The 27,693-nt window shown below is 37.4% G+C and overlaps 8 protein-coding genes and 1 long non-coding RNA gene across 13 annotated transcripts; 4 read left to right on the top strand and 5 right to left on the bottom strand.

The window, feature by feature from the left end:
- Positions 1–313: 313 nt before the first annotated feature.
- LOC106375359 lies at positions 314–3,016 on the bottom strand. Its single transcript, XM_013815242.3, has 3 exons — positions 2,756–3,016; positions 1,320–1,817; positions 314–1,070 (listed from the first exon to the last, which is right to left on the bottom strand). The coding sequence occupies exons 1-3, from the start codon at positions 2,826–2,828 to the stop codon at positions 544–546; spliced, it is 1,098 nt and encodes a 365-aa protein (XP_013670696.2). The 5' UTR covers positions 2,829–3,016; the 3' UTR covers positions 314–543.
- Positions 3,017–5,107: 2,091 nt separating this feature from the next.
- On the top strand, positions 5,108–7,924 carry LOC125580570. Its single transcript, XR_007318304.1, has 2 exons — positions 5,108–6,381; positions 7,605–7,924. It is a non-coding gene; the product is annotated as an uncharacterized LOC125580570 (long non-coding RNA).
- LOC106397391 (cytochrome b-c1 complex subunit 7-1, mitochondrial-like) lies at positions 7,108–8,476 on the bottom strand. The gene is made up of 4 exons (XM_013837975.3): positions 8,280–8,476; positions 8,017–8,174; positions 7,716–7,763; positions 7,108–7,430 (listed from the first exon to the last, which is right to left on the bottom strand). The coding sequence occupies exons 1-4, from the start codon at positions 8,371–8,373 to the stop codon at positions 7,362–7,364; spliced, it is 369 nt and encodes a 122-aa protein (XP_013693429.2). The 5' UTR covers positions 8,374–8,476; the 3' UTR covers positions 7,108–7,361.
- Positions 8,477–9,256: 780 nt separating this feature from the next.
- On the top strand, positions 9,257–13,521 carry LOC106375357 (probable potassium channel AKT5). Its single transcript, XM_013815240.3, has 12 exons — positions 9,257–9,718; positions 10,077–10,442; positions 10,534–10,591; positions 10,681–10,998; positions 11,092–11,337; positions 11,424–11,522; positions 11,612–11,644; positions 11,734–11,919; positions 12,005–12,199; positions 12,321–12,396; positions 12,481–13,047; positions 13,146–13,521. Exons 1-12 carry the CDS (start codon positions 9,489–9,491, stop codon positions 13,400–13,402), a joined length of 2,631 nt encoding a protein of 876 aa, XP_013670694.3. The 5' UTR covers positions 9,257–9,488; the 3' UTR covers positions 13,403–13,521.
- Positions 13,522–13,727: 206 nt separating this feature from the next.
- On the bottom strand, positions 13,728–17,419 carry LOC106374222 (probable boron transporter 7). Of its 5 annotated transcripts, none has more exons than XM_022694516.2 (13): positions 17,271–17,419; positions 16,845–17,138; positions 16,692–16,774; positions 16,414–16,606; positions 16,184–16,322; positions 15,928–16,093; positions 15,670–15,836; positions 15,404–15,577; positions 15,104–15,316; positions 14,686–15,023; positions 14,318–14,591; positions 14,076–14,219; positions 13,728–13,973 (listed from the first exon to the last, which is right to left on the bottom strand). In XM_022694516.2, exons 2-13 carry the CDS (start codon positions 16,946–16,948, stop codon positions 13,944–13,946), a joined length of 2,025 nt encoding a protein of 674 aa, XP_022550237.2. In that variant the 5' UTR covers positions 16,949–17,138; positions 17,271–17,419; the 3' UTR covers positions 13,728–13,943. The 5 variants fall into 5 exon arrangements, with proteins under 5 accessions (XP_022550237.2, XP_022550238.2, XP_013669751.2 ...); XM_022694517.2 differs by having other exon boundaries at positions 16,845–16,956; positions 17,271–17,416; XM_013814297.3 differs by having other exon boundaries at positions 16,845–16,983; positions 17,271–17,414.
- Positions 17,420–17,520: 101 nt separating this feature from the next.
- LOC106401829 (serine hydroxymethyltransferase 3, chloroplastic) lies at positions 17,521–20,634 on the bottom strand. Its single transcript, XM_013842431.3, has 12 exons — positions 20,450–20,634; positions 20,000–20,229; positions 19,726–19,921; positions 19,472–19,646; positions 19,264–19,381; positions 19,065–19,177; positions 18,843–18,965; positions 18,624–18,728; positions 18,443–18,529; positions 18,255–18,362; positions 18,087–18,159; positions 17,521–17,982 (listed from the first exon to the last, which is right to left on the bottom strand). Exons 2-12 carry the CDS (start codon positions 20,214–20,216, stop codon positions 17,708–17,710), a joined length of 1,590 nt encoding a protein of 529 aa, XP_013697885.2. The 5' UTR covers positions 20,217–20,229; positions 20,450–20,634; the 3' UTR covers positions 17,521–17,707.
- A 211-nt stretch (positions 20,635–20,845) lies between these two features.
- On the bottom strand, positions 20,846–22,895 carry LOC106375355 (V-type proton ATPase subunit c''2). Its single transcript, XM_013815238.3, has 4 exons — positions 22,630–22,895; positions 22,432–22,509; positions 21,354–21,524; positions 20,846–21,258 (listed from the first exon to the last, which is right to left on the bottom strand). The coding sequence occupies exons 1-4, from the start codon at positions 22,746–22,748 to the stop codon at positions 21,093–21,095; spliced, it is 534 nt and encodes a 177-aa protein (XP_013670692.1). The 5' UTR covers positions 22,749–22,895; the 3' UTR covers positions 20,846–21,092.
- A 409-nt stretch (positions 22,896–23,304) lies between these two features.
- Positions 23,305–25,844, top strand: LOC106375138 (protein ECERIFERUM 26-like). The gene is made up of 2 exons (XM_013815025.3): positions 23,305–23,805; positions 24,867–25,844. The coding sequence occupies exons 1-2, from the start codon at positions 23,347–23,349 to the stop codon at positions 25,785–25,787; spliced, it is 1,380 nt and encodes a 459-aa protein (XP_013670479.2). The 5' UTR covers positions 23,305–23,346; the 3' UTR covers positions 25,788–25,844.
- A 990-nt stretch (positions 25,845–26,834) lies between these two features.
- Positions 26,835–27,692, top strand: LOC106402269 (probable disease resistance protein At4g33300). The gene has a single exon (XM_013842968.3). It carries the CDS (start codon positions 27,105–27,107, stop codon positions 27,531–27,533), a length of 429 nt encoding a protein of 142 aa, XP_013698422.2. The 5' UTR covers positions 26,835–27,104; the 3' UTR covers positions 27,534–27,692.
- Position 27,693: the final 1 nt, after the last annotated feature.

Raw genomic sequence — 27,693 nt, 5'->3', positions numbered from 1 at the left:
AAAATTTAATAAATGTTTATAATTTAATTTATTTTTTACTTTATTATACCATTTCTAATAATTTTTCACCAATAAAATTTAATCAATTCAAATATTCTCAATTAATGTTTTTCAAAACTATAATATAATAAAATACGTTAACAATACAGAAAATCTATATTTGTGGAATAAGAAAAAAAATCTAAAAAATCATTTTGGAGAACGGAGGGAGGATGATTTAATTCGTTAGATATAAATATGATTTTCTTGTATTTAATAAACTTTCGTTGGCAAATCAGAAATAATTTTATATAGCGTTTATACTTTTAATAAATAGAAGATAACCAGTCTGTAAATATTATATATTCCGACCAAACAACAACATACGAAAGCCACTGCTCCGCCGAACCTCCTCTCAACTAGAGGGTTCCGACTTCCGACATATTCTGTTTAACATTAAAATAAATAAGAACAGTAAAAGGCCGGTAAAGCCCAATTTCTCACGATCCGCGAGAAAGCCCATTGTGACGTCATTTCTCGCGTGAATACCTCGCCGTCGCCAGCTCACATCCTCCGAGCACTGAGAAGTTTAACGTCGTCGATCACCGGCCCACACAGGCTCGAGAAATCGTCGTTCCTCATCGCGTAGAACGTGCTGTAGAACATGATCCTAGTCCTGTCCGAGACGGCGACGAACTTCAGCGACGCTCGCTTGAATCCACCTTTCCCTTTCGACTCGTACGGCACCTTGAGCGTGTCTTTTCCGGCGAAGGCCTCGACGATCATAGACCCCGCGCAGGCGTTGCTCGCGTCTCCGACGGCGAAGGAGAGAACGTAAATTTTCCCGGGCGTCGTGCGGACGACCTGTGCGACGGCGCTCTCTTTCCCGGCGATGAGTTCGACGGCGCGGCGGCCTTGAGGGACGGAGAAGTGGTCGGAGTCGATGTATTTAACGGCTTTGAGAGATTCGACCATCCATCCTGGTAACGGAGAGTGGTCGTCGACGGCGTTAGGTGGGATCAGAACGCCTGATGACGTGTTGGGTAAAACCCATGGGCCTTCTTCGAATCCTCCGTTCTTTAGAATGTTCTCTGCAATTAAACCCCACAAGTTTTAGATATTTCAGATTTTGACCTATAAGAATTCAATTGAGAAAATGAAACCCCAAGTAAAAAATCAATATTCTAAAAATCGGTTATAACAAAATGATTTTTTCTAAATATTGGCGTCTAGCACTAAACATCTGCTTAAACGTTAATCGTTCATAAATAAAACGTTTTATTACCATTTAATGATGTATTGAGTATCAATGAAAATAGTTAAAAGTAAAAAACACTCACTGTTGGTGGGACGAGGAGGAAAAAGAGCTCTCATAGCAACACCATCAATGAGAGGTCCACACGCAGGATCTTCCTCAACGCCTGGATTATGTATCACAACCTCTGCATAATCGCCCTGCGCCTTGAACGCCCACGAATACAAATCCCAACCTGAGCTACTATAAACTGTTTGAATCGGCATTACTCCGTGGTGAGGAGCCACGGAAACGTTTAACCGCTCGTCCTGTGCGCAGGTTCGAGCCGCACTGAACGTGATGGAATAGTAAGACCCTTTCTTAACGCTGATCTTTTGTTTGATGGAAGCTTCGTTGCCTAGACGCACTGCGAAAGCGCCTTTAGGCACGACAAGGATCATGTCGCCTTGTTTGTGTCCTGAGGGAATGTACTCGACGAAGCCTGAGAGTTCCCAGCTTGGGATTGCTGTTTTGTTCATCACTTGTGTCCCTTTCATGTCCGTGTGGTGTGGACCTAGTTCGAAGTCACCGTTTGGTAGTAGCCCTGTTTTTATTTTATTTTTAGTAAGAGACCATGAACCAAAAAAAAAAAGATGTCGACGTCTATGTGCATACTTGTAAATATTGTTTTAATGACATGATGAAGATATATTTATATGATTATATCTATTCTATGTTTCTCCGTCTATGTATTTTAGAGTTCTGTATATAGATCAATACACCAACTTGGATTATAGTTTATAACATAAAGGTTTGATGCGATTTCTTACAATGGTAGTATAATTATGAATGTAACAAGTAATAAATATCAAATTTTCTATAGCTACAAACATGGAACTAGTGTACGTATATAGTTGGTGACAATGATTCTAGTAAGGTACATTTTCACTTTTATTTAACATGGGAATGTTTAATGAATAATGGTTTGCTATTTTAGATCTATGATTATTATATAATAGTTGAAGAAAAAGTTAAAGCGTGAGATATTTAAAGTACTAAACCAATAATAAAATGTTGCAGATGGGAAGGTATGAATATTTAGTGATGCATTTATTGTAATTCATTGACAAATGCCATGTGCATATACAGATCTGATTCGTTGTAACATGTATATACTTCTATCCATTATTCTCTTTAAGTGATTCTTTTTGGTATTCAAATTCACAAAGCTATTCTGTTTTTGTTTACTGGCTAACCATATAATGATGATACAAAGAAAGAAAATTAACATCTTGAACGATAGATAGCCCTAGCTAATTATGTCACGATATCACTAGTACTCAATTCTCAAGTAGTAGTTAATTTCATGCCTTGTGATGCAATACAAATGATTTTCTTTTACATACAAGTTGTGAAGATTCTGTGATCAAAACTGTATAATTATTTTGTCGCATTTAACGACTGTTTTTATGTTTTGTTAATTTTAAATAAGAAAATAAGAGATTAGCATAGAATAAAGAACTCGAGGGAGTAGGGACGTACCATCTTTGAAGCAAAAGGCTGTGTAGAAGATCGAATGAAGCAGAAGAAACACTATCACTCCCATCTTTTTCATGTTTTTTTTTTTCACTTTTTCTACTCCAATTATTATGTTATATACTTATACAAAATGGAGAATAGTGAGCGAGAGAAGGAATGTTTAGTGGAGTGAAGGAGAACGAAGACGAGAGGGCTCTTTATATGCAAAGTTGTACAAGAAAAAGCCCCTTGTCTTTGACTTAAACTACAACTTTACCACTAGAGAGTAGAGACTTGTGTCGGAACAGCATTGGTCTCTTTATTTATTCATCGTTCCTTGGAAACGGGTCATTTTGTCTTGGAAGGTTTGACTAAATAACACTTTAAATATGTAAGAGTAAATAAGAAAGAAACTATGAGCTATATACATTTAACTTGCGATTTGAGAAACAATAAATATGTGACGGTAATATATAAATGCAGAGGTAAAGGGGACAAAAGCCGTGGGACAATGTGATCCATCTCTCACATGCATTTCTCACATTGGTTCTCCCATCGCGACAAGTTAAAGTTACGTATGTTCTGAATTATCCTATCACACACACCCACAACGAATATTATAAACTGCATTAGATGCTTGATCTGTGTGCCAAATCAAGCAAGGCTTTCTGGTTCAGGTTCTTTCTTAACATCTCCAATTTTTTTTCTCTATGTGTAACCAGGTATAAAAAGTTATTGGTTGCATCGGTTAAAATCTCATATATATGAAAAAACATTGTTTTTTTTCATTAAACATGAGAGGTGTCTAGATCGAAACCTGAACCCGAGTACCCGACTGTTCATGCGGGTTGGTCCACTTGACTTAGGATCTGAATGGCAACATGTAGGACAACCGTGAAATAAATGCGGTGCGGTACTTATTAGTACTAACAAAAATGTATAGAACATTTGTTAATATTAACTGCAGTGCGCTTTATAAACATTGTTCATATAGGGTAAATAAAAGAACTAAGATTACACAAAAGATGAATGGACTTGAGACGTAAGAAAATGTAAGCACATGGCATTGGCCATTTGTTGTATATACCACTTCGTAATGCTCTTTTGGGGTTAAAATGTTTTTTTTTTTTTTGCTAAATGGTTAAAATGTTTGGAAAGTATTAATATTATAAGCCAGTTTGTTTTCGTTTTCTTTGAATCCTTCGAATATATCAGATAATATAGCTTGTCAAATATTACGACTAAGAAGATAGATAGCAGCTCGTCGACAAAAAAAGAAAGATAGATAGCAGCTAATAATCTTTTTTGAACAAAAAAAATCCACTAATCTTTGTTAGTGCAACATTAAACCAATGTTTCTACCGTTAAAGCAGCACATAATCGACAGAAATATCGAGTATAAAGTCTATACCACGCTGGCTCTTTTTTGCATAAAAATATATTTTTTTAAACTGTCCGAGCCGATAGTTAGTAGAGTGTTATTTGAACTTTCTTTACATGTGCTTTCTTAGATTTAGCCTGCACCTCTGTCGGATCAATAATCATCGATATTTCTTAAGCCGAAATATAAACTATATATAATTATGTCATGATCCGTTCATGGTGAACATGATCACAGTAACCTCAAATACTAAACATGATCAAAGTAACCTCGAATACTAAACATGTTGGTTTGTCTGCAAAATATTAATATAAAATAATCAAGCAAGCAGCCTTAATAAATAGATAGATTAAAAGATAAACTAAAATCGGCTTTAACATTATAGTGTAATACTATAAAGTTTAGATATAAGCGTGGGATCCGACCGGTTGGATACGTGGAGTACATGCTTATACTACTTACGGAAAATTTTGAATGCTAGTTTTACTGAACAAGGAATATGAGAAAAACTATTACCTTAACTTATGAAAAGAATATGATCCGCAATAATTCTTTGTAAAATGGTTTATCCTTAGCTCTGAGTAGTCAATAGCAAATCTGATCCGCGAACATATGAATGAGTGATATGATATTAAAATATATTAAGAATAATCGAATTTTGTCTCTGCATCGTCAGAACGAATGGAACACTGCAAGAAAGGCCACCGACTCCCTTAGCGGTGCTTTTATTGCACAAATTATTGTCCTGACCAACACAGTGCGTGCATATTTATAAATACATACACATGCGTTGTGGAAATACTCAAATAAGAGATGTCCATAAGTGAATATTTTAAAAATAATAAATTTACAAATAAGATGAGACCATAAGGCTATCGACTTCAGTCAATAGGAGAAATTCAAGTAATAAAGACCATTTTTTTTTTAAGATAGTTAGATTGAGAAAAGTTTTGTTTACAATAAAGGATTGACTATTACAGTATTGTTTTCTATGTGTTGGTGGTTAAACCTAAATTTATGATTCTGTCATTTAATCGGGGTCAGATCGATAGTCGTCTAACTTTGTTTTTACTCGCCGAAACAATACATATAGGCTATAAAAAGAAATAGACAAGCACGAATGGGAAAGTGGACCAACCTTTTAACCAAACGACATTTTGACTATCGTCTTTCTTCGTTTGCAAAACTAGTTAAATGTTTAACACTTTAACTTATTTGAATTAAAAGTTCTAACCAACCTATTTAATGCGACATGTGAATACTACAGTATGTGATGGCAACGGCAATATCGTATAAATCTTCGCTGTTTATATAATTCTCTAATTATGTTTAAAACATCGAACTATTATATAATACAGAGTGTTAGAACCTTGGGAGACACTACCTCACATGATTATATTTTATGACTATCTGTTTGTGTTTCCTTTTGACGTAAGAAAATAATCTATGTTTCTTATTTTGATGAGTGTATGTCTAATACTCTCATCAACTTTGAATATATCGGTACTGGTAAAAACTAAACAGTTATTACAGACTCACAGTAAGCTTTGATTAACGAAAAGTGATACTAAACCTAACTAAAGAAACACAAAAGACGATCCAGTCTGTGTCAACGAATCACATGCAACCAACTTTATGGTCCATCACCCAGAAGTTAGTACAACGTAATAAATCATTTTATGTGCCTTAAAGAAACATTCAAATATAAATAAATGAAAAGTTTACAAATGAACGAACCACATAAACCAATCTCTAAAACCCTTTATGTTCACATCAGTGGACTATCCAAGATCCAGTCGCATGCAACACCAATGGGATAAAATAAAAAAAAATTCATTATGTACTTGAGTCTCAAGTCATTTAGTTTTCTTGTCATTCTCCTAACAAATCAAATCTACATTTATGTAAATGAAAGAGAGCAAAAGAAAAGGAGGAGATAAGGATAAAGAAGAAGGGGACAGAGAGGGAGATGGGTAACTAAAGAAGAGATCTGGCCTGAATCTATTAAAGACTTGTGTCCCAGTCTACATACTCACATGCAAATGTTCTTTTCTGCATATATTAAATATAATCCTCCCAAACAGTAGTAATTATAGTATATATCATAACATGGGTCTCTCTTATCATATGAAGGATTCATATCATGTTGATAGTATATAATATCTTGTTTTAGAAGTCCCAAGTTTCATTTCCCAACTTCGATCTTCTCAGAAGGTCAAAACTCATGTAGTCAAATGTATGCGGGAATCTTTCACTTCTCCACTCGCAGGTTATTTTTTTTCTATCTAGCAGCTTTTTTTTTTTTTTTTGAACTAAGTAATATTTTTGTTTTCGATTATATATGTTTATAGCTGGAGACCAATCTTCAAATATACATGTAACCATCTTACAGATGCTTGCATTAGAAATATATTGATGAATAAGTTGAAAACTATTGTAACTTTGTGAAATACTACTACCCATGTGTTGCTATGCTTGAAACCATTGGTTATTTTCAACATTATCCAAATTAACGAACATATAGAATCATGGCACTTACATTTGGTTGCATTGAACTTGGAAACCAATCATATAAATAAAAGGGCAAATCTCCAAAATAGCACATTTCTAAGTTTATATCACAAAAATAACATTCAAAAACTAAAATGACCAAAATAGCACATTTCTAAGTTTATCCTTTGAAAATTTAATTTTTTTTATTTTTTAAAATTTTAAATCTTATCCCCAAAACCTCATTTTTCAACCCTAAACCCTAAACCCTAAATCCTAAACCCTAAACCCTAAAACTTAAACCCTAAACTCTAAACTCTAAACACTAAACTCTAAACCCTAAATTCTAAACCCCACCTTTTAACTCTAAACCCTAAGTTTGTGACTTTTGATAAAACATTAAATGCTATTTTTGTGACTTTTGACCTTGAGTGCTAGTTTGGGAACAAAAACTTGATTTAGTGCTATTTTTGTCTTTTTCTCTAAATAAAACACCAAAGCAATATGAGAAAATGAGAATCACTGAACCAGACTCAGTGTTGTGTCGTCGATTTTATTCATGCCAGCAAACGTGAAAAATGCACTAAGCAACATATTATCCCACTTAGGAAAAGAATCACAAGACTTGAGCTTTTTCAGGAAGTAAATAGCTCTGTTCAGGAACGTGATTTCCAAAATATCAAAATTTAATCCATCTGGACAGGAGATTTTTATGCAGAGAAGTAGAGTTTATCGGACGATGAGGAAAAAAAAGGATGCTTAAGGGAGTGTGCGCTGGTAGAGTGGTAGAGCTCCCAAGGCTTCACGTTCCTTTCTTTCCCTTTCAACCTGCAAATAAATCCACATCCACCATTAAAAAAAGTGATGATAGAGTAATAATGATAGTGGATAATGATAATGATCTGATGCAAGACTTCCACCTAGTATAGGAAAACAAACAACATCTTGATTCAAACAACAAAGGGCAATTCTTCAATTCATAGTCTTAAATCACTGTTTCAGGCATCATCATGCAACAGACTGAAGATCACAAGCATATTAACGCAAGAAAGTAGACAAACTAAACAGCACATATGAACTTCTTCCTGAAGATATGGATCAAAAGAGACTTACAAGAGCCAGCATCTCCTTAAGATAGCCACGGAATGGGGTCTGCACCGCCTGTATATAGTATAAAAACACTCAAAGTTACAAGTTGCAAAAATTCTAAAGTTACATTACATGATAGCTCACTCAAAACATCAGTAACACAATAGTATAACAATGTAATCACCATTTCACTTTATGGATATGAAAAAATCAATGCAATACCCTTTTAATTCAATCCAGCTAATTCTAATAAACTCTAGGCAAGCATATATACATTAACCTAAGCTCAAAACATTTAGTTTTTGCTCAAATAATCCTCAGTTACCTGAAGATCCTCGGGAAGGTACTCGTGCTTCATGGAGAGATCCATAGCACGCTTGAGACGCTGGTTACGAGCGTCGACGACCTCCCTGGGCAATCTGTTCAGCGCTTCCTTAATGTCCATGGTTTCATACTGATCGAACAGATCATCGTACCTGAGACCTGAATCATTCCAATCAAATAACACAAAGGCAAACACATCAAAATCAGAATCAGATTCAACAAAATCCAGATTCGGAAAATTAAGGTATTCGATTGAGATCTGACCGTATCTACGAAGGCGAGTGGATACGGCGTTCATATGCATACGAGCGAGGAAGTTCTTCTTTGGATCGATGAGCGATTGCAGAAATGTCGACATTTTCTCTCTCTCTCTCTTCACCAGTTGCGCAACAAAAGCTGCTTCTTGGGGGAGAGAGGAGCGCAAGTTTACATTGAATTGTAAACGACGTCGTGTAAGTGTCGCTTTAATGGGCCTTTGATGGGCCAATTAAGATGTTCATTCGTGTGGCTGCGTGTATTCTATGACATATTGGGTGTTATGTCAGTCTATTCGTTCATTCCAAAAAAAAAAACTTTATAATTATTATTTTTAAATTAAAACAAGGAACCTCTTTTCTATAAATGGCAGTGATTAAGATGAATGGTAATATTGGATGAGAGGAATCATGATAAATGTCAGAAGAATCTGAAGAATATACTTATCCGGTTATCCACGGAGGCTCAGTAAAATCTATATAAATGCAAATTTATCCTAAACGGCAGATTTTTAGAAAATTAGTCAAATCCCACGTAATTTCTTTCCTCTAATGAATGTACCATTTGCACTAACGTTTATTCATAAAAGGGAATAGTATTCAATGCGAGAAGACGTGATTGTTTTCTAATGGGTTTATCTTTGGAAGCTACCACAAAAATCTTTTAGAATTTCAAAAAGCAAAACAAGCGTTAGATATTTAGCAAAAAAGTCTTTGGAAATTTTAGGAATATATCCTTTCAAAATGTATGGCAACTTTGAAATCAAAAGCAATATTTTACTGGAATATTTCTTAATTTTGAAAACGTAAATATTTATTTATAATTTAATAATATAAACCGCGTACATTTAATATGGTAGTCAGCGATGAAAGCAATAAAGTCTCAATCAATTCAATATATAGTAAGAAATCGAAGTCAGAATGAAAAATTTCCATTTTTTTTTTTGGTTATATGCATGCACCAATGAGGATGAGGAAATAAGGAGGGAAATCAGTTAACGGGGCAAAAAGGTAAAAAACTAAACCAATATAAACACAGACGCTCACCCCCTAACAGAAAGGTCACAGAGCAACGTAATCGGGAAGGAGACCAGCCCATGTGTACGCTTCCTCTCTTCGACAACGGAACGTGAACGTTTTTTCTGTTGAAGAAGAAAACAAATCGTTCGTATTCTGTTACGAATCGAGAGAGAGAGATAGTATTATAATATCGATCGTGATGGATAATAAGAAGAAGAAAGTGTGGTTTTGGCCGGAGAAACAAGGCGGCGGGGGAGTTTCGATCAAGGAGGCGGAGGATATAGCGGCGGAGCATGTTTCGACGGAAGAGACGATGAGTCATTACAGTTTTAGCAAGGGCCTTCTTCCGCCTCTCGGTGTTAATTCCGGCTCTACGCGTCGCGTTAAGCTCCGCTTCTTCATCGTCTCTCCCTTCGATCCTCGCTACAGGTAGTTAATATAATCGATTTTGCTTAGCCGATTCTGTGATTGTTCGTGGTTATGTAAATCGCCGACGATTTGTGGTAGACGAGGAGCTAGGTTATTATCTCTCTGCATGCTTGCCTTCTCGTTCTCGCTCTCACGAGATTAACGAATCCTTAAGTTTTTGTTGCTCTATAGAAGCGAATCTTTCCCCAAAACGATGAAAATATTTTGAATCCGTAGTGTTCGATGTAATGCTCGTGTTCAAAGGCATTACACGAATCGCGTTTAGTTTGATTTTATTCAGTAGAATCGTATTGCTTTGGTTTTGTATTCTTATTCTATGCGAATTTAGTAACTGATGATTAAAGTTGAATTTTGTCAGGGCATGGGATTGGTTTCTAGTGCTTTTGGTGGTCTACACAGCGTGGGCATCGCCTTTTGAGTTTGGCTACCTGCAAACGCCAAGAGCACCTCTCAGTATTATAGACAACGTCGTCAATGGATTTTTTGCTATTGACATCGTTTTGACATTCTTTGTTGCCTTCTTGGACAAGGCAACTTATCTTCTAGTCGATGACCCCAAGAGAATAGCTTGGAGATACGTCTCGTCTTGGCTCATTTTTGATGTGGTTTCCACAATTCCTTATGAACTTTTTGGCAGCTTATTGCATAATACTATTCAAGGATATGGCATTTTCAGTATGCTGCGTCTGTGGCGTCTGCGTAGGGCCAGTAATTGTTTTGCCAGGTGAGAGATTATAATGTGTTTCTTTAAATATCAAACGCTTGTCTTCCTTTGTCATAATCTTTCTTGAAATGTCTTGTTTTTAAATTATCAGATTGGAGAAAGATCGAAAGTACAACTACTTTTGGGTCCGATGCACAAAGCTTCTCCTCGTTAGTAACTTATCTTTACACGAGCTTACCTTTAAGAAGCTAGATATATTTGTTCTTAGTTTTATAAGACATTGATGGTTGTAATGTAGGTTGCTCTCTTTGTGGTTCATTGTGGGGCCTGCTTCTGCTACTCTATTGCTGCACATTACCCAGACCCTTCCATGACATTTATGGCACTTGCGGAGCCAAACTGGACGCAGAAATCTCTGCTTATCCGATATGTCACAGCAATGTATTGGTCCATAACCACCTTCTCAACAACGGGTTATGGTGATATACATGGTAATAATGCAAGTGAAAGGGCCTTCATTCTCTTCTACATGATCTTCAATCTTGGACTGCTAGCTTATATAATTGGTAACATGACCAACTTGGTGGTTCATGTGACCAGTCGCACCAGAAACTTTGTAAGTTCTGTTTATAGTTTGATTAAATGCTCATCTTGGTAATTGGTTTAATTTGATCAATAAACTCGACATTGTTCATTTTCATTACGCCAGAGAGATACCATCCAAGGTGCCTCAGCGTTTGCTCAGAGGAACAAACTTCCAGAGCGCTTGCAAGAACAGATGGTAGCTCATTTGTCTTTGAGGTACAGAACTGATTCAGAAGGTCTACAGCAGCAAGAAATTATCGATTCCCTACCAAAAGCTATTCGTTCCAGCATCTCGCATTATCTGTTCTATGAAGTTGTTGACAAGATTTACTTGTTCCATGGAATATCCAATGATCTTCTGTTTCAGTTGGTATGTTTTCATCTCAAAAATTCACTTGTCTACCTAAACAGCTTCCTTCGATGAAAACACACATTTAACCTTATGATGTTATGTAGGTCTCTGAAATGAAAGCCGAGTATTTTCCTCCCAAAGAAGATGTGATTTTGAGGAATGAAGCCCCGACAGACTTTTACATTATGGTGACAGGAGCTGCTGTGAGTTTCCTTGGTTTATATAAGCTGAAGAATTTTACGTCTCCATATAATTATTTATAAACTTAGACGACATTTCTACTGTATGACAGGAAATCATTGCACCTGTGAATGGAGTGGATCAGGTAAAAGCCGAATTGTGAATCCTCTTTTAAGATCGTTTCAAGATGTGATTTGTGGTTTCCTAAGATGTGGTTTTGTGTATTCATTGCAGGTAGTTGGTGAAGCACAGCCTGGTCATGTTTTTGGTGAAGTTGGGGTGCTATGCTACAGGCCACAGCTGTTCACAGTTCGTACTAAGCGATTGAGTCAACTACTTCGTCTGAACCGTACAGCATTCTTAAATCTAGTTCAGGCAAATGTTGGTGATGGAGCAATAATCATGAATAATCTACTTCAGGTTGGTTCGAAGCTAATTATTTTATAAAACCATTGTGACTACAGATTAGTGGGTTTGTACTGAGAAATGTTATGGTCTTATGCAGCATCTGAAAGACTCAGAAGATCCAGTGATGAAGGGCATTTTGGCCGATACAGAACAGATGCTTGCTCAAGGGAAAATGGATTTACCTCTCAGCTTATGTTTTGCAGCAGCAAGAGGAGACGATTTACTTCTGCATCAGTTACTCAAACGAGGCTCAAACCCTAATGAAACCGATAAGAACGGTCGAACTGCACTGGTCAGTCTCCAAAATCCTCTGAATAAACAGACTTGCATATATTTCTTCCGTCCAAAGACTTATGAAAAGTTTACTCTATATATGTGCTTATGTTTGTGTACTGTGTAATATATTATCTCAGCATATAGCAGCATCGAAAGGGTGTCACTACTGTGTTGTACTACTTCTCGAGCATGGAGCAGATCCTAACATTAAAGGTATACAACAACCAAGAATTTATGAGTCCATTTAATTTATAAATCCAGTAATCATCTATTAATTGTGTAAAACTCATATTGCAGATTCGGAAGGTAGTGTACCACTGTGGGAAGCCATCTTTGGGAGACATGAAGAAATCTCTAAACTCTTATGGGACAACGGTGCAAAGCTAAGTCCTGACACAGTATCCCATTTCTCTTGCCTAGCCGTTGAACACAACAGCTTAGATACACTCAAAGACATTGTCAAATACGGCGGAGATACCTCACTCCCAGATAGCAACGGAACCACAGCTTTGCACAGAGCAGTGTCAGAAGGGAACATGGAGATTGTGGAGTTCTTGTTAGAGCAAGGAGCTGATATGGACATGCCAGATGTGTACGGGTGGACTGCTCGTGGTCTAGCTGAGCATCAAGGGCATGAAGACATTAAAGCTCTGTTTCAGAGTCAGAGACCAGTGGAGAAGAAGCCGAAATCAGTTTCCGGTACACCAGAGAATGTTACACCACTGATGAAGCATAGTAGCGAGCCTGTAATGATTCACCACCGTTCAAGGGAATCGATGCCTTTCCTTCGAGGTGGCTCTCAGAGAAGGAAGCTTAGTAACTTCAAGAACTCGCTGTTTGGTATCATGTCGGCTGCAAACACTGGTAAAGCTCCTCTTGCTCTCTCCATCAGAACAAAAAGTTTTGCTATTATATAGAATGATGCATGTTTATAAGAGAAATTTTCTTCCTTGATTCCTCAGGTGATGAAGGAGAGTCATCTACACTAAGCGAAGGAGTTGGTGGGGTTTATCCGGCGAGAGTGACGATCAGTGGTGAGGCTTCCTCCGCTGGTAAAGTGGTGAAGCTACCAAATTCACTGGAGGAGTTGATAGAAATTGGTGAGAAGAAGTTGGGGTTTGTTGCCACAAAGGTTCTGACGAGAGAAGGAGCTCAAATCGACGACATCAGGCTTATAAGAGACGGGGATTTTCTCCTTCTTCTCAAGGTTTCTTGTTAGGCACGCAAGAAAGCTTGAGATGTCTTCCTGCTTTTCAATGGATTTATTATTATTATTATTATCCATTTTATTATTCACAACAATCGATTTTTTATAATAATAAGATCGTTGAAATGCAACTTATACCACAATTAAAGATGTTTATACTTATACCACACATAAAATAATCGCTAATTCAAATTCTTACAAGAAAAGACTCATTACTACAATCCCCCTGCTTTCAAAACTTCCTCTGTTGAGCCCTAAAGGCAAGAGAAAATGAGAAGAGCTGTCTTGTGATCTGTATTTCTTTTTTCTTTTTGTTAGAGTTGTAAAAACAATTGGAGAGAGAGCAAAGATATGTAACAAAAGTGAGGAAACCAAAAAATAACGTTTCAGAGAAGAAACAGTCAGGAAGTTTTGTTTGTAGTTGTATCCTCTATCTCTCTTTCCACCCATCTTCTGCTGACTTCTTCTGTTGCCTCTAACGTCTTCTTGCTTTTAATCTGCGGTTTCTCTGAAGCAGCATTCTTCAAAAACATTTGTTCCTTTATACAAAGACTTAGGAATGTCCACAGTTTTCCGGATACACCTGAGTATATTTACATCATACAATGTGTGAAAAGGGTTGCAAACTAAATAAGATTTATGAAAGTTTATTACTAGAATTGGTTTTGAGTTATTATATACTTACCATGTGGGATGTTCCCTCCCTGGCACTTAGGGTTCTATGCTTAAGTTCACCTCTGCTAGTAGTAATCTCATCAAGAATCTCTGCATCGTAAAAGTCGTCTTCACTGATCTCAACAGAACTCATAGGAAGGTTATGCGGTTCCCCCTGCTCCCCTCAAAACAATTTAATGAAATTCACATCAGACATTTTTAATTACTTTTTTTTTGGATCAAATTTAAAAGAAGAAACGAGAATGTGCTTACATTGATACCGAAGCTGGAGTGTGTTGCACCAACCATCTCTTCATACTCTGAAGAGTCCAAAACTTGGAGATGAGACGGATCAAATATCTTGGGGAGGATGTACTGTCTTAAAGCAATGAGGAAGAAGAACGGCAATGGGAACAGAATCCCTCCTACAGGTATCCATGTCACTCCATAGCATATCAGAAAATACAGAAGCTGGAAGAGAGTAAACATAACAATCGACTTGTACGGTACTATCTCCATAAATGATGCATGTAAGCCTTCAAGAACTCTGTTTCACACACAAAACAAAACAAAAAAACAAAATATCAGAACATTTGATAAGAACAAAAAGTTAATAGAGTTTTAAATTTGATGTATATTACTTGAATCGACGACCAGGAGTGATGAATAGTAGCAGAAGCCTTTCCCAGAACTGATTCCCGGGGAGACTATCAACAGCCATGTAAGTGAAGTAACCCCACAGAACTGAAGTTGGTATCATTCTGAGAAGCGGTACCGCGAATATCAACAATCCAACAAGGATTGATTGCAAGAGATTGCTCACTCGTTGCTCATTTACTCTGACAGGTAAATGATCTTCGATAAGTACTTCTGGATCAAACTTCTTGCCCTTTGTGTCTCCTCCACCACCGTCCGCTTTCATAACCGCTTCTTTCAAGTTTTCTAGCTCTTTCACCACTGAAGTAGCCTGCACAGGTATCTGATTCATAGATGAGACATTAAGTTCTTGACTGCGAAAGAGTAAGAGATTAAGTAATGAGAAGGATATGTTTTATATACCTTTGGCGATGTTTCCATTTCTATAAACACATCTTGCATCTTCCCGTAGATCTCTGAGTTGCTTGCTTTTGCCTTCATGCATTCTTTGGCTTTCTGGACCATTTTCTTTCGCATTTGCTGCCTCTTAAGAACTGCAAGACTCTTTGTGTGCATAGGGGATTGTGGAATGACCCCATTCGAAGGAGGAAGTCCAAGTAAGCCACAGATTAATGTCTACAAAAAAACTTAAGAAACGAATTAGTATTCACTTTCATTCATGTAAAACTAAACCATATGTAAGAGGCGTCATCAGAATCATACCATGATTCCTAAAATAAAGATGTCATAGTGATAAGCCGACGGATTTTTCAAATTGAACTCCTTCTGCTGAGCCATTTGCGCAGATACACAGTGATCAAAGAAGTATAGACCAGCTATCATGATAGCTGGTATAAATGCAGCAAGGATGTAAAGAGGTGGGACCTTTCCCATGTCCTGCAAATTTGTTCAACAGCAATGACTTTCAGACACAAGTTATAAAAGAACTCTTTCAGTATTCTATAATGTCTCACTAGTTTGAGTAGTACCTTAACTACTGTCCAGTGATACAAGGACTCAGAATCCCAAGGAAGAGGTAACTCCAGCCTCCTAGGAACTCCTTCAGGAATATCTCTGGGGACTGTGAATGAGAGTGCGCTCCACAACACAAGCATGAGGAGAGTTCCATAATCCCCTGTAAAGCCTCGCATCCACCCTGCATAGACAGAGCTAGTTATTGTTTGAGTAAATGATTCTGTCAAGTATTTTTATTTATATATACACAGACAACAGTAATGTTGACATACTAAAGCCATATCTCCATGAACGTGCCCTCCTGCTTTTAAGAGCAGTGTAAAGAAGACCGAATGAGAATATGACTGCAAGAAGCCCATTGGTATACCGCCACTGCGACTGATACACCTCCAAACTTGGATCTTCAGATTTTGGGACAAGAAACTCGCCGAGAAGTCCCTGCGTTAGGAAACAAACATCTCTTAACGTTTTGAAGTGACTTTTGTATATGACTTTTACCAATGGAGTTAGTTATAGCCATCAGAGCACCTTAACAGCCTCTTGGAAAAACAGAACGGTAATCAGCATTCCAAAGAGCTCTCCTGCAATTCTGGTAAATCTAGAAATGATGTTGGCTGCGTTTAACGTTGCGAGAAGGATAAGCAAAACTGCTGTCCAGACACAGACCCTGTTGAAAGAAGAAAGTTATCTAATAAATAAAAGAGCAAATTAGCAAGAAAAGAGAACGGAGAATGATGGATGTAACTAATTCACATTACCATCCTGCCCAGGCTAAGTAGAGTTTCTGACCCAGTTCAGGCCTGCCTTTGCTGAAGCAGTGAAGGTATGTGTACATAATAATAGTGGGCTCTGCAACGCCTACAATCAACAGAGGTTGTCCACCAAAAATCGAATGTATAATCCCACAAATAGCAGTGGATGCTAATGATTCCACTATGCCAAGACTTCGATCTGAAAGTAAAGAGAATGATAAGGAACCTTGAGAGCGAGATTCTCCGGAAGTTTACAAATCTATGATAGTGTTATATCTTCTCACCTGTCTCTCGGCTTAACTGCTCGCCGAAGGCAATCACAGGGAGTGCAGAGGCAATGAAAATGTAGAGAGTTGGTGCTAGTATCCTGAGAGAGTTAGAAAAACAAAAGTTAGAAACCATTTGGAGGAGAGATATAAGCATATGATCACACATACCTAACACCAGAGTTGAAGGCAGCAAGCCAGTCTTGTTTGTAACACTTTCTTCTTCCATTGAAATCGTTAATGATTCCCGCAAACGGGGTGTTTACTCCCTCCATGGGCTGACCTTCAGGGATCAGTCGATGATACAAAACTAAAAAAATATCAGCAAACCAAATGCAAATGGAAGAGCTCTGAATGAATCAAAATCGAAGCTAAAACATTGTGTAAATCAAAGCTTCCGCTAACCAAACAATCTATCATCAATACGATTCCACCATTGGATTACAAAACGCATAGCATTTTCCCCTACACAGATCGATCGAAAACACACAAAGGTAATCAATCCTTCATCACCTTAAACTTTCGACCTAAGAGACGAATCGAGATCCGAAATGTTTTAACCAAATTTGATACAAATATATAGATACAATCGCGCACCTGGAGGAGGAGAAGAAGAAGAAAGCTTAAAACGATCCTGGCCGCCGTATTAAGCACGCCGGAGGAAAAAAAATCCACCAACGCTGAGAGATCCGATTCCAGTAAGATTACGGTTACGGAGGATAAAACTCTGTTTATCGGATCTCTCTCTCTCTCTCTCTCTCTTTTTCTGTTATAGAGAGAGAGGCAGATATTTGAAAAAAAAGAGGAGAGAGAGAGAGAGAGGAGAAAGATTGGGTGAGAGAATAGATACATTCGCCACCTCCCGCGAAATAGCTGTTTCCTCTTATTTAAACATTAGTTCAAATATTTCTCTCTTTTATTTGTGACAGCAATATTATCTTGACTTGTGACACAGGCAAGCTGATCAAACCCTCAGTAATAATTAAAAAAAAAAGGTAAAAACACCACCATTTGTTTCCTTTTTAAAAATAACTTCAAACTCCAGGAAGGGGGAAACGAGAGGTGAATGATTCGACTCTCTCCTTGAGAGACTCCACTTTCTCTCTCAACGGGAACTCGGGAGAAGTCACCAGCTTGGTGAACTCTCCAAGCTTTGTTCCCGAAACCAACTTCTTGGCTTCCATAGTGATCTCCACACCTTCCTTGATCAGATCAGCGACCACCACAAAGTCTTTCTCTGTCAGTCCTCTTGTCGTCATCGCAGGCGTTCCTATCCTTATTCCCCCTGGAACCAACGCACTCTTATCCCCTGTATTCACATTCAACACCCGTCTCAAACACACACACAAATACCAAATAGCTATTTCACAGCTCTAGTACTTTTGGTTCTACAAGTTCGGGGAAGAGACTAACCAGGGACAGAGTTCTTGTTGAGTGTAATAGATGCCATGTCTAAGATTTTCTCGACCCGAGCACCATCCATGCCCTATCCATACCCCCCAAAAAAATATATTGATTCATAACAGCATCATCATAAGTGATTCTCTGGTTTTTGAGAAAAGAGCGTTTGTAAGAGCTTACCAATGGTCTAAGATCCACGAGGACCAGATGATTGTCACTGCCACCAGAAACCAGATCAAACCCGAGTTCAACCAACCGGTTAGCTAGAGCTCTACAGTTAGCCACAACCTAAAACAAGTAACACAAGATTATTTCATAAGCTTAAATTTCCAAACTCTATCAAATGCAGAAGAAGTTAGTGTGAGTACTCTTTTCTGGTAAGCCTTGAATTCCGGCGACTGTGCGTGTTTCAAGCAGACTGCTAATCCTCCAATTGTGTGGTTATGAGGTCCACCCTAGTGACCATACAAATACAAGACAACAATATATTAATCATGTCCAAAGCTAAAATTATCTAAGAAAGCTAGAATGAGTGGTCAGTATCTCAACCTGCAGACCAGGGAAGACAGCGTTGTTAATTGCAGATTCAAGTTCAACCCCATTAACTGGATCCTTCTTGAAGAAGATCATTCCACCTCTTGGACCCCTCAAAGACTAATAAAGAAAAGAATAAAAAAATTCTATTAGGCTTTTGGATTTATCAGAATGAAGATTGTGTATTTGTGTTTCAGAATGAAGATTGTGTTTCAGATTACAGAACATACATACCTTGTGAGTGGTGGTTGTGACAATATCACAATACTCAAAAGGATCAGCTACCACAGAGGCAGCCACAAGTCCACTGATATGAGCCATATCCATCATCAGAAAAGCACCAACTGAGTCCGCGATCTACAAAAATTAATATAGAAAATGAAAAATCAGATTACCAAAAGCCAAACTAGACAGAAACCATAGAGCAATTGTTCAAGAATAATGATTTGGCTTTACCTTCCTCATGCGAGGATAGTCAAAATCTCGGCTATACGCACTAGCTCCTGCGATTATAAGCTTTGGTCGGAACAGCACAGCAGTTTTCTCGAGCATATCATAATCCACAATGCCTGTGCTCAAAACACTCAGACACATCAGGAAAATAGCCTCGTATAAAAGTAGTTGCTGAGACCATATCATAAGAAATGTACCCCACCTGTTGATTCATCAAGTCGATAAGGCATGGACTCAAAGTATATTGAAGTTCCAGATACACGCCTCTTGGCAGTCATGAACCCGTGTGATAGATGGCCTCCATGAGGTAAATCCAAACCCTAAACGCACAAACAAAGCAACTAATATTCAATATTTCTCAAACACAGAAAAAAAGATGAGGTGTTAAGAGTGTAACCATCTTTACTAACCATGATTCTATCATGAGGCTTAAGAATGGCAGTGTACACAGCGAAGTTTGCAGGTGAACCAGATAAGGGCTGAACGTTAACTCCCCATTTGGTGGAATCTAAGCGGAAGGTCGCTAAAGCCCGGTTCTGGCAAAGTGTCTCCAACTGATCGATGAACTCATTGCCACCATAATACCTGTGAGACATGGAACAACAGAGAAGAGTGACAAAAAGAACAGAAGAGTCAGAAACTCCATTCTTACATGCTTCATTACCTTTTACCAGGAAGTCCCTCAGAATACTTGTTGGTAAGGCATGATCCAACAGTCTCCATAACAGCACGAGACGTGAAATTCTCGGAGGCAATGAGCTCCAAGCTCCTGAACTGTCTGTTTTTCTCCTTTTTGATAATCTCATCGACCTCTGGATCCACTTCGCTACGGCCATAGTCCTCAAAAGGGATTTCATTGCCTACAAACCAGTAACAATTATGATACACATAAAACCAGTTCCTTTACATAATAAAAAAAAATGAAATATAACTCTTACTGCTAGTCTCGACGGCAGGTACCGAGACTTGAGACGCTCTTTTTTCAACGACCAGGCTTCTTTTTAGAAACAGAGAACGGTTAGGTCCGGCAAAATTGAACTTCAGTTGCTGAGAAAACTTGTTCACTGGGGACATTACTGGAGCAAAGACCGGTCCTTTAACCCCTCCAGATTGCTGAAGAGAACCCATTGAAGTAGCTCCACAACAAGCTTCCATTTTTTCTCTAGTCCTACACTCAAAAACTGCAATTATTACAGGAACACAATATACAGACAGAACAGTTGCTGAAGATGTGTTACAAAGAACAGAGGCGGACTGTTTCCATCTAACTCAACAAGAACAAACTTTGAATCAGAGACAGGTATCATGTAACATCATATAATCAGCTACTGGCCCTCAAAAATCTTCCAAGGACTAAAAGCGAGGGAAACGAAAACGGCAATACTCACCGTTACTGTGGATAAATGTTTGAGCTTTCAGGACGAGGTAGCTAAGAAGATGGAGATGGAGTCGAGAAATGAGAAAGGAAGATATATATGGAAGGATACGCTCTAGCAGATGCTGAGACATATGCTTAGGGTTTTACACAAACCTCAACAACTAGCTCCAGGTTCCAAGAACGGGACAACCACCGAATAAAAAATATCAGTAAACGACGTCGTCTACTTCAATGTCCGGTTAAGGCTTAACCGGCTGTTACGGTTAGCAACTTGTACTAAAAATATCAGTTTGGTTGAGTGCTTCATCCAGAACCAGAATGATGCAACAACATTATTGCAGGCAGTCTTAACTGGTGTAGAGAAACATGCTCACTGAATGAAAGTTTCAATTTTAAACAAATCATGTACAAACTCTGTCTTTAATAAATAAAGAACAACCAACGTGAATACAAACATGAAGAAGACGTTCTCCAACGTGACTTATTCCAATTTTTTAAATAATACAAAAAAATTCAGGGATCCAAAAGTGGTTCTCAGTTCTCCCACACAGTGTTTTTCTTCTAGACATATGAGAGTATCCATATAACAACGAAGATAATCAAGAAGCCATGTTCTTTCCAAATATCTCAACAGTTTCAGACCGGTTATATCTCTATTTGGTCGGCCATGTTGCTTGTGCGGACATAATGATCCCCACGATAACTCCAAACAACCCCAGAGCGCTTCCGAAGATCTCAATCACAAGAATCTTCACAAAGAGTGTTGAGTTTTGAGCATCAGATAGTGCGCAACTGCTTCCAATGATTCCTACACATAACCTGCGGGAGAAAACAGGACCGTCGTTTCATATTTGACGATAGAATCCAAAAACCAAGGCAGTAAGGAAGGATAATTAGGGAATGAAGAAACATACCCGCATACAAGGTTGGCGAATCCAACTATGATTCCAGATGCGAAGATTGCATATCCAGCTCTGAGAGACTCCGCGTCATACATCTTTGAAGTCGGTACACTCTCCAACTTCGTTTGCAGGATGATAGCAACAATAACGCCATATATAGCAACAGCTTCGCAAAAGATAACACTAGGACAAAAAAATAAAAGAACAAATGTTTTGGTCATTGCATAGTTCTAGCATTAAAGGACGAAGACTAAAACTCTGTAACAGCAAATCAAATTACAAACACAACCACCTTAGCCAAGCATTCCCTAATAGTAAACGTTAGAGCATGACTCTCTGCTCAAATGGTTTTAAAAATGAGTTGTAGTAATGACATCTTAGTCAAAAGCTGTGTAAGAACAGATAAATTTCAAACACAACTACTCCCAGATAAGCATTCTTTAAAATTATAATTTAGAGTCAGATTCTCAGTTCAATATGGTTCAGACTTCAGAGATGGGGTATGATAATGACAAAGTTGTACAGCAAAATAGGTGACTCAGAACCAAGAATCAAGGATCGGAATGGAGAGACACCACATAATATGTCATCACAGACGCTTTTTAATCCATATCCTCCTACTTGACATTTAGCAACCTTAAATATGTTTCTGCTGAAAATGAATGGAAAGACATAACAGTTTTTTTATCATCGCATCCGGGGCTTGAATTGAATCCCCAAAGCCAAAGCCTTTACACTATACATCATGTTTTATCCCCTACCAAGTACACGAGATCTTGGGTTTTCACCATTTGTTAACTCCTGAATCCCAAGTCAACTAACTTTTTCCTCAAATCATTATGTGACAATCTACTCTTGCAGAGGTGTTGTGGCATTAGTAAAAAAGATAAGAATGATTTAGCTACGCAGGCATGGAATGGATTCGAAACTGATATTCAGAGAAGACAATGAATCTACATCGATTCTCTATAAATTTCCACTAATCCATTATCAGAAAGATGAAGTCTTTCAATGGACCTTCAATTCAAACTCAGTTGATCCACAAAAGGAAACAAAAATTAGAATGAAAGCCTTGAACTTTGGATCATACCTGATGAGATTCTTGGAAGTGATACGAGGCGCTTCAATGGCCGCACCGATCAAACTACTTCCCGTTATGTAAATCCCCCTGAGAAGCAAAATAGATTAAACAGGTCAATCTCAATCTCAAATTTTAGGGATTACACAATCAATTGACGCGGCAGTGATTGTATCTGCGTGAGAAGAAGAAGAAGAAGATTGGATTTACCAGGCGGCACCGAGGACGGAGACGCCGATCGAGATGGCGATTCCGATTGCGGAGAAAGTGTACGGAGAGATCCTTACCAACGCCGCGCCCCACGAGCTCGCATCAACCATTCCAGACATTCTCTCTCTCTCTCTCTTATTGCAAGGATCGTGATGACAAGATCTGCTTCTCTCTCTCTCTCTTCTGTAGAGAAGAAATTATCAGAGCCTGTGATTTTGAGAAGATATTGAGGAACTGTGAGTCACGCGCTCTTGATGCGCATGGCTAATATAAGAAGGCTGTAACGACGACGTTCTTTCAATGTGTTCGTTAGTTTTGGCCTTTTAATAGATTTCATGGGCCAATTAGCTAGCCTACTAAGAATTTTCTTTTGGGCCTTGTTTTCTTATCAGTATCCAAATTTTTTTTTTTTTTTTGATCAATATTCAAATTCTTGTCACAATCTTCACCAAATTCAATCTAGTAACAAGAGAAAAATCAACTTAATTTTGTTTTTATCGTTCTAAACGTTATTTTACGTATATATATATATATATTCAAATCGGCGGCACATAGACATGTTTTACGGGACCATGAAAATATTACTTTCCCCTACGTGAGGGGTTGTTTCATTTCATGGGAAAAGTATGTGTTCGAACATGAAAACGTTGTATATATATACGAGACACGAGCGTGCAAGCACGTAAGAACCAGATTCTAGTAAAAGAAAAGAAAAAAATGTTTGCCAAAGAGAAGACAGTAATGGAGGAGAACCGGGTGAGACTCATATGCACACGAACCGTAGTGAGCACGAAACCGGTTGAACAAGGGCGAGTGTACCGGTTCTCAGTATTCGACCACGTCATGGAACCGAATCACATCCGTCTAGTATACTATTACCAGTCTTCCAGAACAAGAGAACTGGGAGAAATCACCAAAAAACTAAGGGAATCATTAGCGTATACTCTCAATTGTTATCCAGTTGTAACCGGGAGATTGGTTAAGGAAACTGATGGTACGGAAGAGAACCGGTGGAAGGTGAAGAGCAACGACGCCGGGGTGAGAATGATTGAGGCGAGAGCTACCGGAACGGTTGAGGAATGGCGTAGAAGTGTAACTAGAGAGGAAGAGCTTAAGCTTGTTCATTGGGAGGACATGTATCACCTTCCTTATTATTGGTCTACCTTTTATGTTCAGGTATAACCATAACCAAGGCTCAGAAAATCTTTAAATGATAGTTAGATGCAATGTTTTTAAACCCGACCCGGACACTGAACCGGACGACTTACCGGGTGATGGGTCACTGGGTCGACCGCGGGCGAACCGCGGATTAATAAATGAATTAATTTTATTAGATAATAATATATCAGCTATGTAAATAAAAATATAGAAACTAAAGTTTAATGTTTTCTAAATGATTTTATAAACATAAAATAATAGTTTGGATATGTATATATTTATGTTTAATAACATTTAGAAAATACATAACTTTAATTTCTATATTTTTAGTTTCATTTGACATACAAAATATCAAAAAATAGTTTAGATTATTTATAATTTTGTCTAACAAAGTAAGAGTTATGACATCTAAAAAAATCAAGACATAAAATTTGTAAATATTTAAATGTTTGATGTGAATAATAAATTAAATTTCAAATATAAAATAAACCAAAAGTAAAAAATCATTATAATAAATTATCACATCAATTATTTTTGGTTCTCTCTACCATCGTTCACTTTATTTTCTTCAAGTGGCATAGTAAAATCTTCATTAAAATCTAAAAATTTCAAATATAAAACTGAAAAGGAAAAAACCTAACTTTTTTTGTCAGTATATAACTTTTTAATTGGAAATTTAGAATATCAAACATAATCTAAAAACATAATTGAAAATTAAAAAAAAAAGTAAAAGTTATTTATTGGTTCAACCGGTATCGGATTCCGGGTTCTACTGGGTTTTTGTGAATTTTGTGGGTTTCTAAATATTGGGTTTTTCACAAAACCCAAACCGGATTTTTTCTGGGTTGCCGGGTTTACCGGTTTAACTGTGGGTCCGGGTCGGGTTTCTAACTTAGATGTTTTATTTAAGATTAGTGTCTAGATTAGCGTTTAAGTGTCAACTAAACAAAGATTTTATTAGAAAAATTGTTTCGTTTATAACCAATTGTTAGACCATTGGATATAACATATAGTTTCATTTATTTTGGTTTAGTTTGATTTGGTTTGGTTTGGTCTAACTTTTTTTTTTGGTTCTACAGGTGACGGAGTTTGAGAGTGGTGGGTTAGCTATTGGGTTAAGTTGTACCCATCTGTTAGCAGATCCTGTCTGTGCAATGATGTTTATTCGAACATGGGCTGATTTAACACTGACTCGAAACATGATGACTCCACCACTATTCCACTCACTCCCGCCTCGCAGGTTCTCTAACCATAAGCTCTCTAACAACCAGCTTCTTAGCCATTACATCAGATCTTGCTCCCTAACAGCTCCACCTCCAAACATAACCGAGGACCGTATGGTCACTATTACCCTCCTGTTCCCGGATCCAATGGTCCAATCGGGCGAGAACGAGCCAGGGCTTACGGCGTTTGAGATTTTGTCTGGACTCTTTTGTGTCTGTGTGAGTCGAGCTAAAGGGAAGAGGAACGAGCTTATGGACATGTCCTTGTGCTTAGACGTTAGGAAACTATTACGTTTAGACCAAAGTTATTTCGGTAACTGCATGGTTTATCACAAGGTTCATTATTCCAAACCAGTCAAGGCGATAGATAGGTTATTGTTATTATCTTACGTCGTTCAAGAGATTCATAATGTAACCAAGGGACTAGACTACCACGCGGTCATGGATTTGGTCGAGTGGCTTGGTAGCAACAATAAAAATCCGATATCCAACGGTTCGGATCTCGTGTGTACTAATCTAGAGAACATGGGGAATCCACGTCCCATAATGTTCGAGGAGGATTTGATGTTGAGCCACTTATCTTGCTACGTTGAAGGGCCTGTAGCTGGAGGTGGACAGGTCATAGTGCTTCCTTCACCGTCTGGTGAGGGACCAATGAGCCGGGTGGTTATGATCAGTCTTCCTCAAAGAGAAATGGTCAAGGTTTTAGAGGATGAGCTTCTTCAAAGCTTTTCTCCTATTGTACTTATGGAAACTACAAAACAAATAAATCAATAAAGATTAACATAAATAGATTTATAAATCAATAAAGTTAAATTATATGTAATTCTTTTCCGTTTGTGTCCAATGCCAAGATTACAATTATGCCATGAGAAGATCCGTTTGTGTTCTTATAATTTCATAGAAACCTCCATCTTTACAAATTGAAGAAAGATATAAAAAATGGCCAAAAGTGTGAACATAGTTGGATATGAACATCACAATTGCATACTTTAGTATATTCTGCTGACTAAAGAATTCGGAGGAAGAGATAACTATTTTTATATTCTTTTTTTTTTCAAGCAGTGATGTATATGAGCTATGAACACGACTTGTGGAAAACCTGAAACACTAATCTTATTTGTTTTTAAATTTAAATTTTTGTAGTTTTAGACTTTTTAGTGTGCAGTAGTTTTTTGGACGTTGACTTTAGGTCTTGACCACCTCTCCGAAAAGTAATCATGAAATTACTTGTCTGTCTAGACGCCGTCTAAGTGGTGTTTAAGCGCTATACTGTAGCCAACCGTACTGTTTTTATATTATACAATATTTTATGCGGATTTATATAATTTAGGTGCATAATAGTGTTTGGGCGGACATTATGCGGTCTATGCGGACGCCTAGACGGATTTTAATCAGTAATATTCAAAAAATAAACTATTAATATTATTATTATATTTTAGTAATGTTATTATTTATATTACTTTTACTTATTTTATGTATTTATATGATTGTAGATATTAGTATAAGTGTTACAAAATCATTTTAAATTTATCATTTTTATATATTTAAAATGGCTTTAATTTTTATAATTTAAAACTATTTATATATGTTAAACTATATATTTATACATAAAAGTGAATTTAAAACATATTTATGTCCAGTTTTTTTCAAAAACAACATATATATATATTAAACTTATATTTATATTTTGTGTAAAAGTATATATCTGTATATACCCCGTTTAGACGTCCGTCTATACGGCTAAGCGATATACAGTTATCTAACTCGTTTTAGAACACTAGTACTAGGTGAAAGGAAATGCAAGAGCAATTTAATTTCTTAATGAGTTTCTCAATACAAAATTATACTAATATTAAATTTTAAAATACGAATATAAAAATTATATAATTTCCCGGAATGTGTTCATGACAAACATTGTCTAAAGAAAATGTTATTGTATTATTTAAATTTCTTTAACAAACACTATGGAGTTGCTAGGAAACTTCCAGTGGGGTCATCCTCCACTTATAAGTTCTAACGTCTACTAACCTTTGTTTTCTTGACTAAGATTCTTTTTCTATCTATCTATTTATCTTTATAACATCTTCTACAATGGCCGTCAGTGATTTTTTCGCCGGTGAAATAGCAACGGAGCTCCTGAAGCAGCTCTTTATGATATCAGCCAGAGCATGGAGATACAAAAGCATGGCCAACAACCTCATTATCTTGATCGAGAACATTCAACCGACGATCAGGGAGATCCACTACAGTGGCGTTGAGCTTCCTGCTCACCATCAAGCTCAAATCCGTATGCTCTTTGAGACTCTTGACAAGGGCAAGAACCTCACGGAAAAAGTCTTAAGCTGCAACCGCTGGAATATGTTTCGACATGTATACCTCTTGAAGAAGATGGAGAAGCTAGAGAAGACACTCTCTAGTTTCCTTGAGGCTCCTATTTTAACCAACATCCTCGCTGATGTTCATCTTCTCAGGGCAAATGCTGATGAATGTTCCCTTGACGTTGACAATAGCCTCGCTTGAAGTTCTCTCTTGTCTTTTTTTTTTTTTTTCTCTCATGTTTTTTTTTTTGTTGCTTTTGATATCTCTCCTCTTATTTGCCAAGTAGAAGACCATCCATGTGTTATATACAATCATTCTCTCTGTATTTCAGTAATCAAGAAAATTTTGTTGGCTGGTTCAG

Source organism: Brassica napus, chromosome C1, assembly GCF_020379485.1.
Source record: "Brassica napus cultivar Da-Ae chromosome C1, Da-Ae, whole genome shotgun sequence".
NCBI classification, from domain to species: domain Eukaryota; kingdom Viridiplantae; phylum Streptophyta; class Magnoliopsida; order Brassicales; family Brassicaceae; genus Brassica; species Brassica napus.
Note: the sequence above shows the minus strand (reverse complement) of the source record. Positions and strands in the feature narration are given on the sequence as shown.

Excerpts from the sequence above, each read along its gene's own strand:
- LOC106375359 (XM_013815242.3), bottom strand. The coding sequence starts at position 2,828 with ATGAAAAAGATGGGAGTGATAGTGTTTCTTCTGCTTCATTCGATCTTC. Across the intron at positions 1,818-2,755 it reads AGCCTTTTGCTTCAAAGATG|GGCTACTACCAAACGGTGAC; the intron begins GTACGTCCCTAC and ends AAATAAAAACAG. Across the intron at positions 1,071-1,319 it reads TCCTCCTCGTCCCACCAACA|AGAACATTCTAAAGAACGGA; the intron begins GTGAGTGTTTTT and ends GTTTAATTGCAG.
- LOC106397391 (XM_013837975.3), bottom strand. The coding sequence starts at position 8,373 with ATGTCGACATTTCTGCAATCGCTCATCGATCCAAAGAAGAACTTCCTC. Across the intron at positions 7,764-8,016 it reads ACCTTCCCGAGGATCTTCAG|GCGGTGCAGACCCCATTCCG; the intron begins GTAACTGAGGAT and ends TACTATATACAG. Across the intron at positions 7,431-7,715 it reads TTAAGGAGATGCTGGCTCTT|GTTGAAAGGGAAAGAAAGGA; the intron begins GTAAGTCTCTTT and ends ATTTATTTGCAG.
- LOC106375357 (XM_013815240.3), top strand. The coding sequence starts at position 9,489 with ATGGATAATAAGAAGAAGAAAGTGTGGTTTTGGCCGGAGAAACAAGGC. Across the intron at positions 10,999-11,091 it reads CCAGTCGCACCAGAAACTTT|AGAGATACCATCCAAGGTGC; the intron begins GTAAGTTCTGTT and ends TCATTACGCCAG. Across the intron at positions 12,397-12,480 it reads AGCAGATCCTAACATTAAAG|ATTCGGAAGGTAGTGTACCA; the intron begins GTATACAACAAC and ends CTCATATTGCAG.
- LOC106374222 (XM_022694516.2), bottom strand. The coding sequence starts at position 16,948 with ATGGAGGGAGTAAACACCCCGTTTGCGGGAATCATTAACGATTTCAAT. Across the intron at positions 16,775-16,844 it reads GCCTTCAACTCTGGTGTTAG|GATACTAGCACCAACTCTCT; the intron begins GTATGTGTGATC and ends TAACTCTCTCAG. Across the intron at positions 15,837-15,927 it reads TTCATGGAGATATGGCTTTA|GGTGGATGCGAGGCTTTACA; the intron begins GTATGTCAACAT and ends CTGTCTATGCAG.
- LOC106401829 (XM_013842431.3), bottom strand. The coding sequence starts at position 20,216 with ATGGAAGCTTGTTGTGGAGCTACTTCAATGGGTTCTCTTCAGCAATCT. Across the intron at positions 19,178-19,263 it reads TCGACTTGATGAATCAACAG|GCATTGTGGATTATGATATG; the intron begins GTGGGGTACATT and ends TTTTGAGCACAG. Across the intron at positions 17,983-18,086 it reads CAACAAGAACTCTGTCCCTG|GGGATAAGAGTGCGTTGGTT; the intron begins GTTAGTCTCTTC and ends ATGTGAATACAG.
- LOC106375355 (XM_013815238.3), bottom strand. The coding sequence starts at position 22,748 with ATGTCTGGAATGGTTGATGCGAGCTCGTGGGGCGCGGCGTTGGTAAGG. Across the intron at positions 22,510-22,629 it reads TCCGTCCTCGGTGCCGCCTG|GGGGATTTACATAACGGGAA; the intron begins GTAAATCCAATC and ends TTTGCTTCTCAG. Across the intron at positions 21,525-22,431 it reads ACTTCCAAGAATCTCATCAG|TGTTATCTTTTGCGAAGCTG; the intron begins GTATGATCCAAA and ends TTTTTGTCCTAG.
- LOC106375138 (XM_013815025.3), top strand. The coding sequence starts at position 23,347 with ATGTTTGCCAAAGAGAAGACAGTAATGGAGGAGAACCGGGTGAGACTC. Across the intron at positions 23,806-24,866 it reads GGTCTACCTTTTATGTTCAG|GTGACGGAGTTTGAGAGTGG; the intron begins GTATAACCATAA and ends TTGGTTCTACAG.
- LOC106402269 (XM_013842968.3), top strand. The coding sequence starts at position 27,105 with ATGGCCGTCAGTGATTTTTTCGCCGGTGAAATAGCAACGGAGCTCCTG.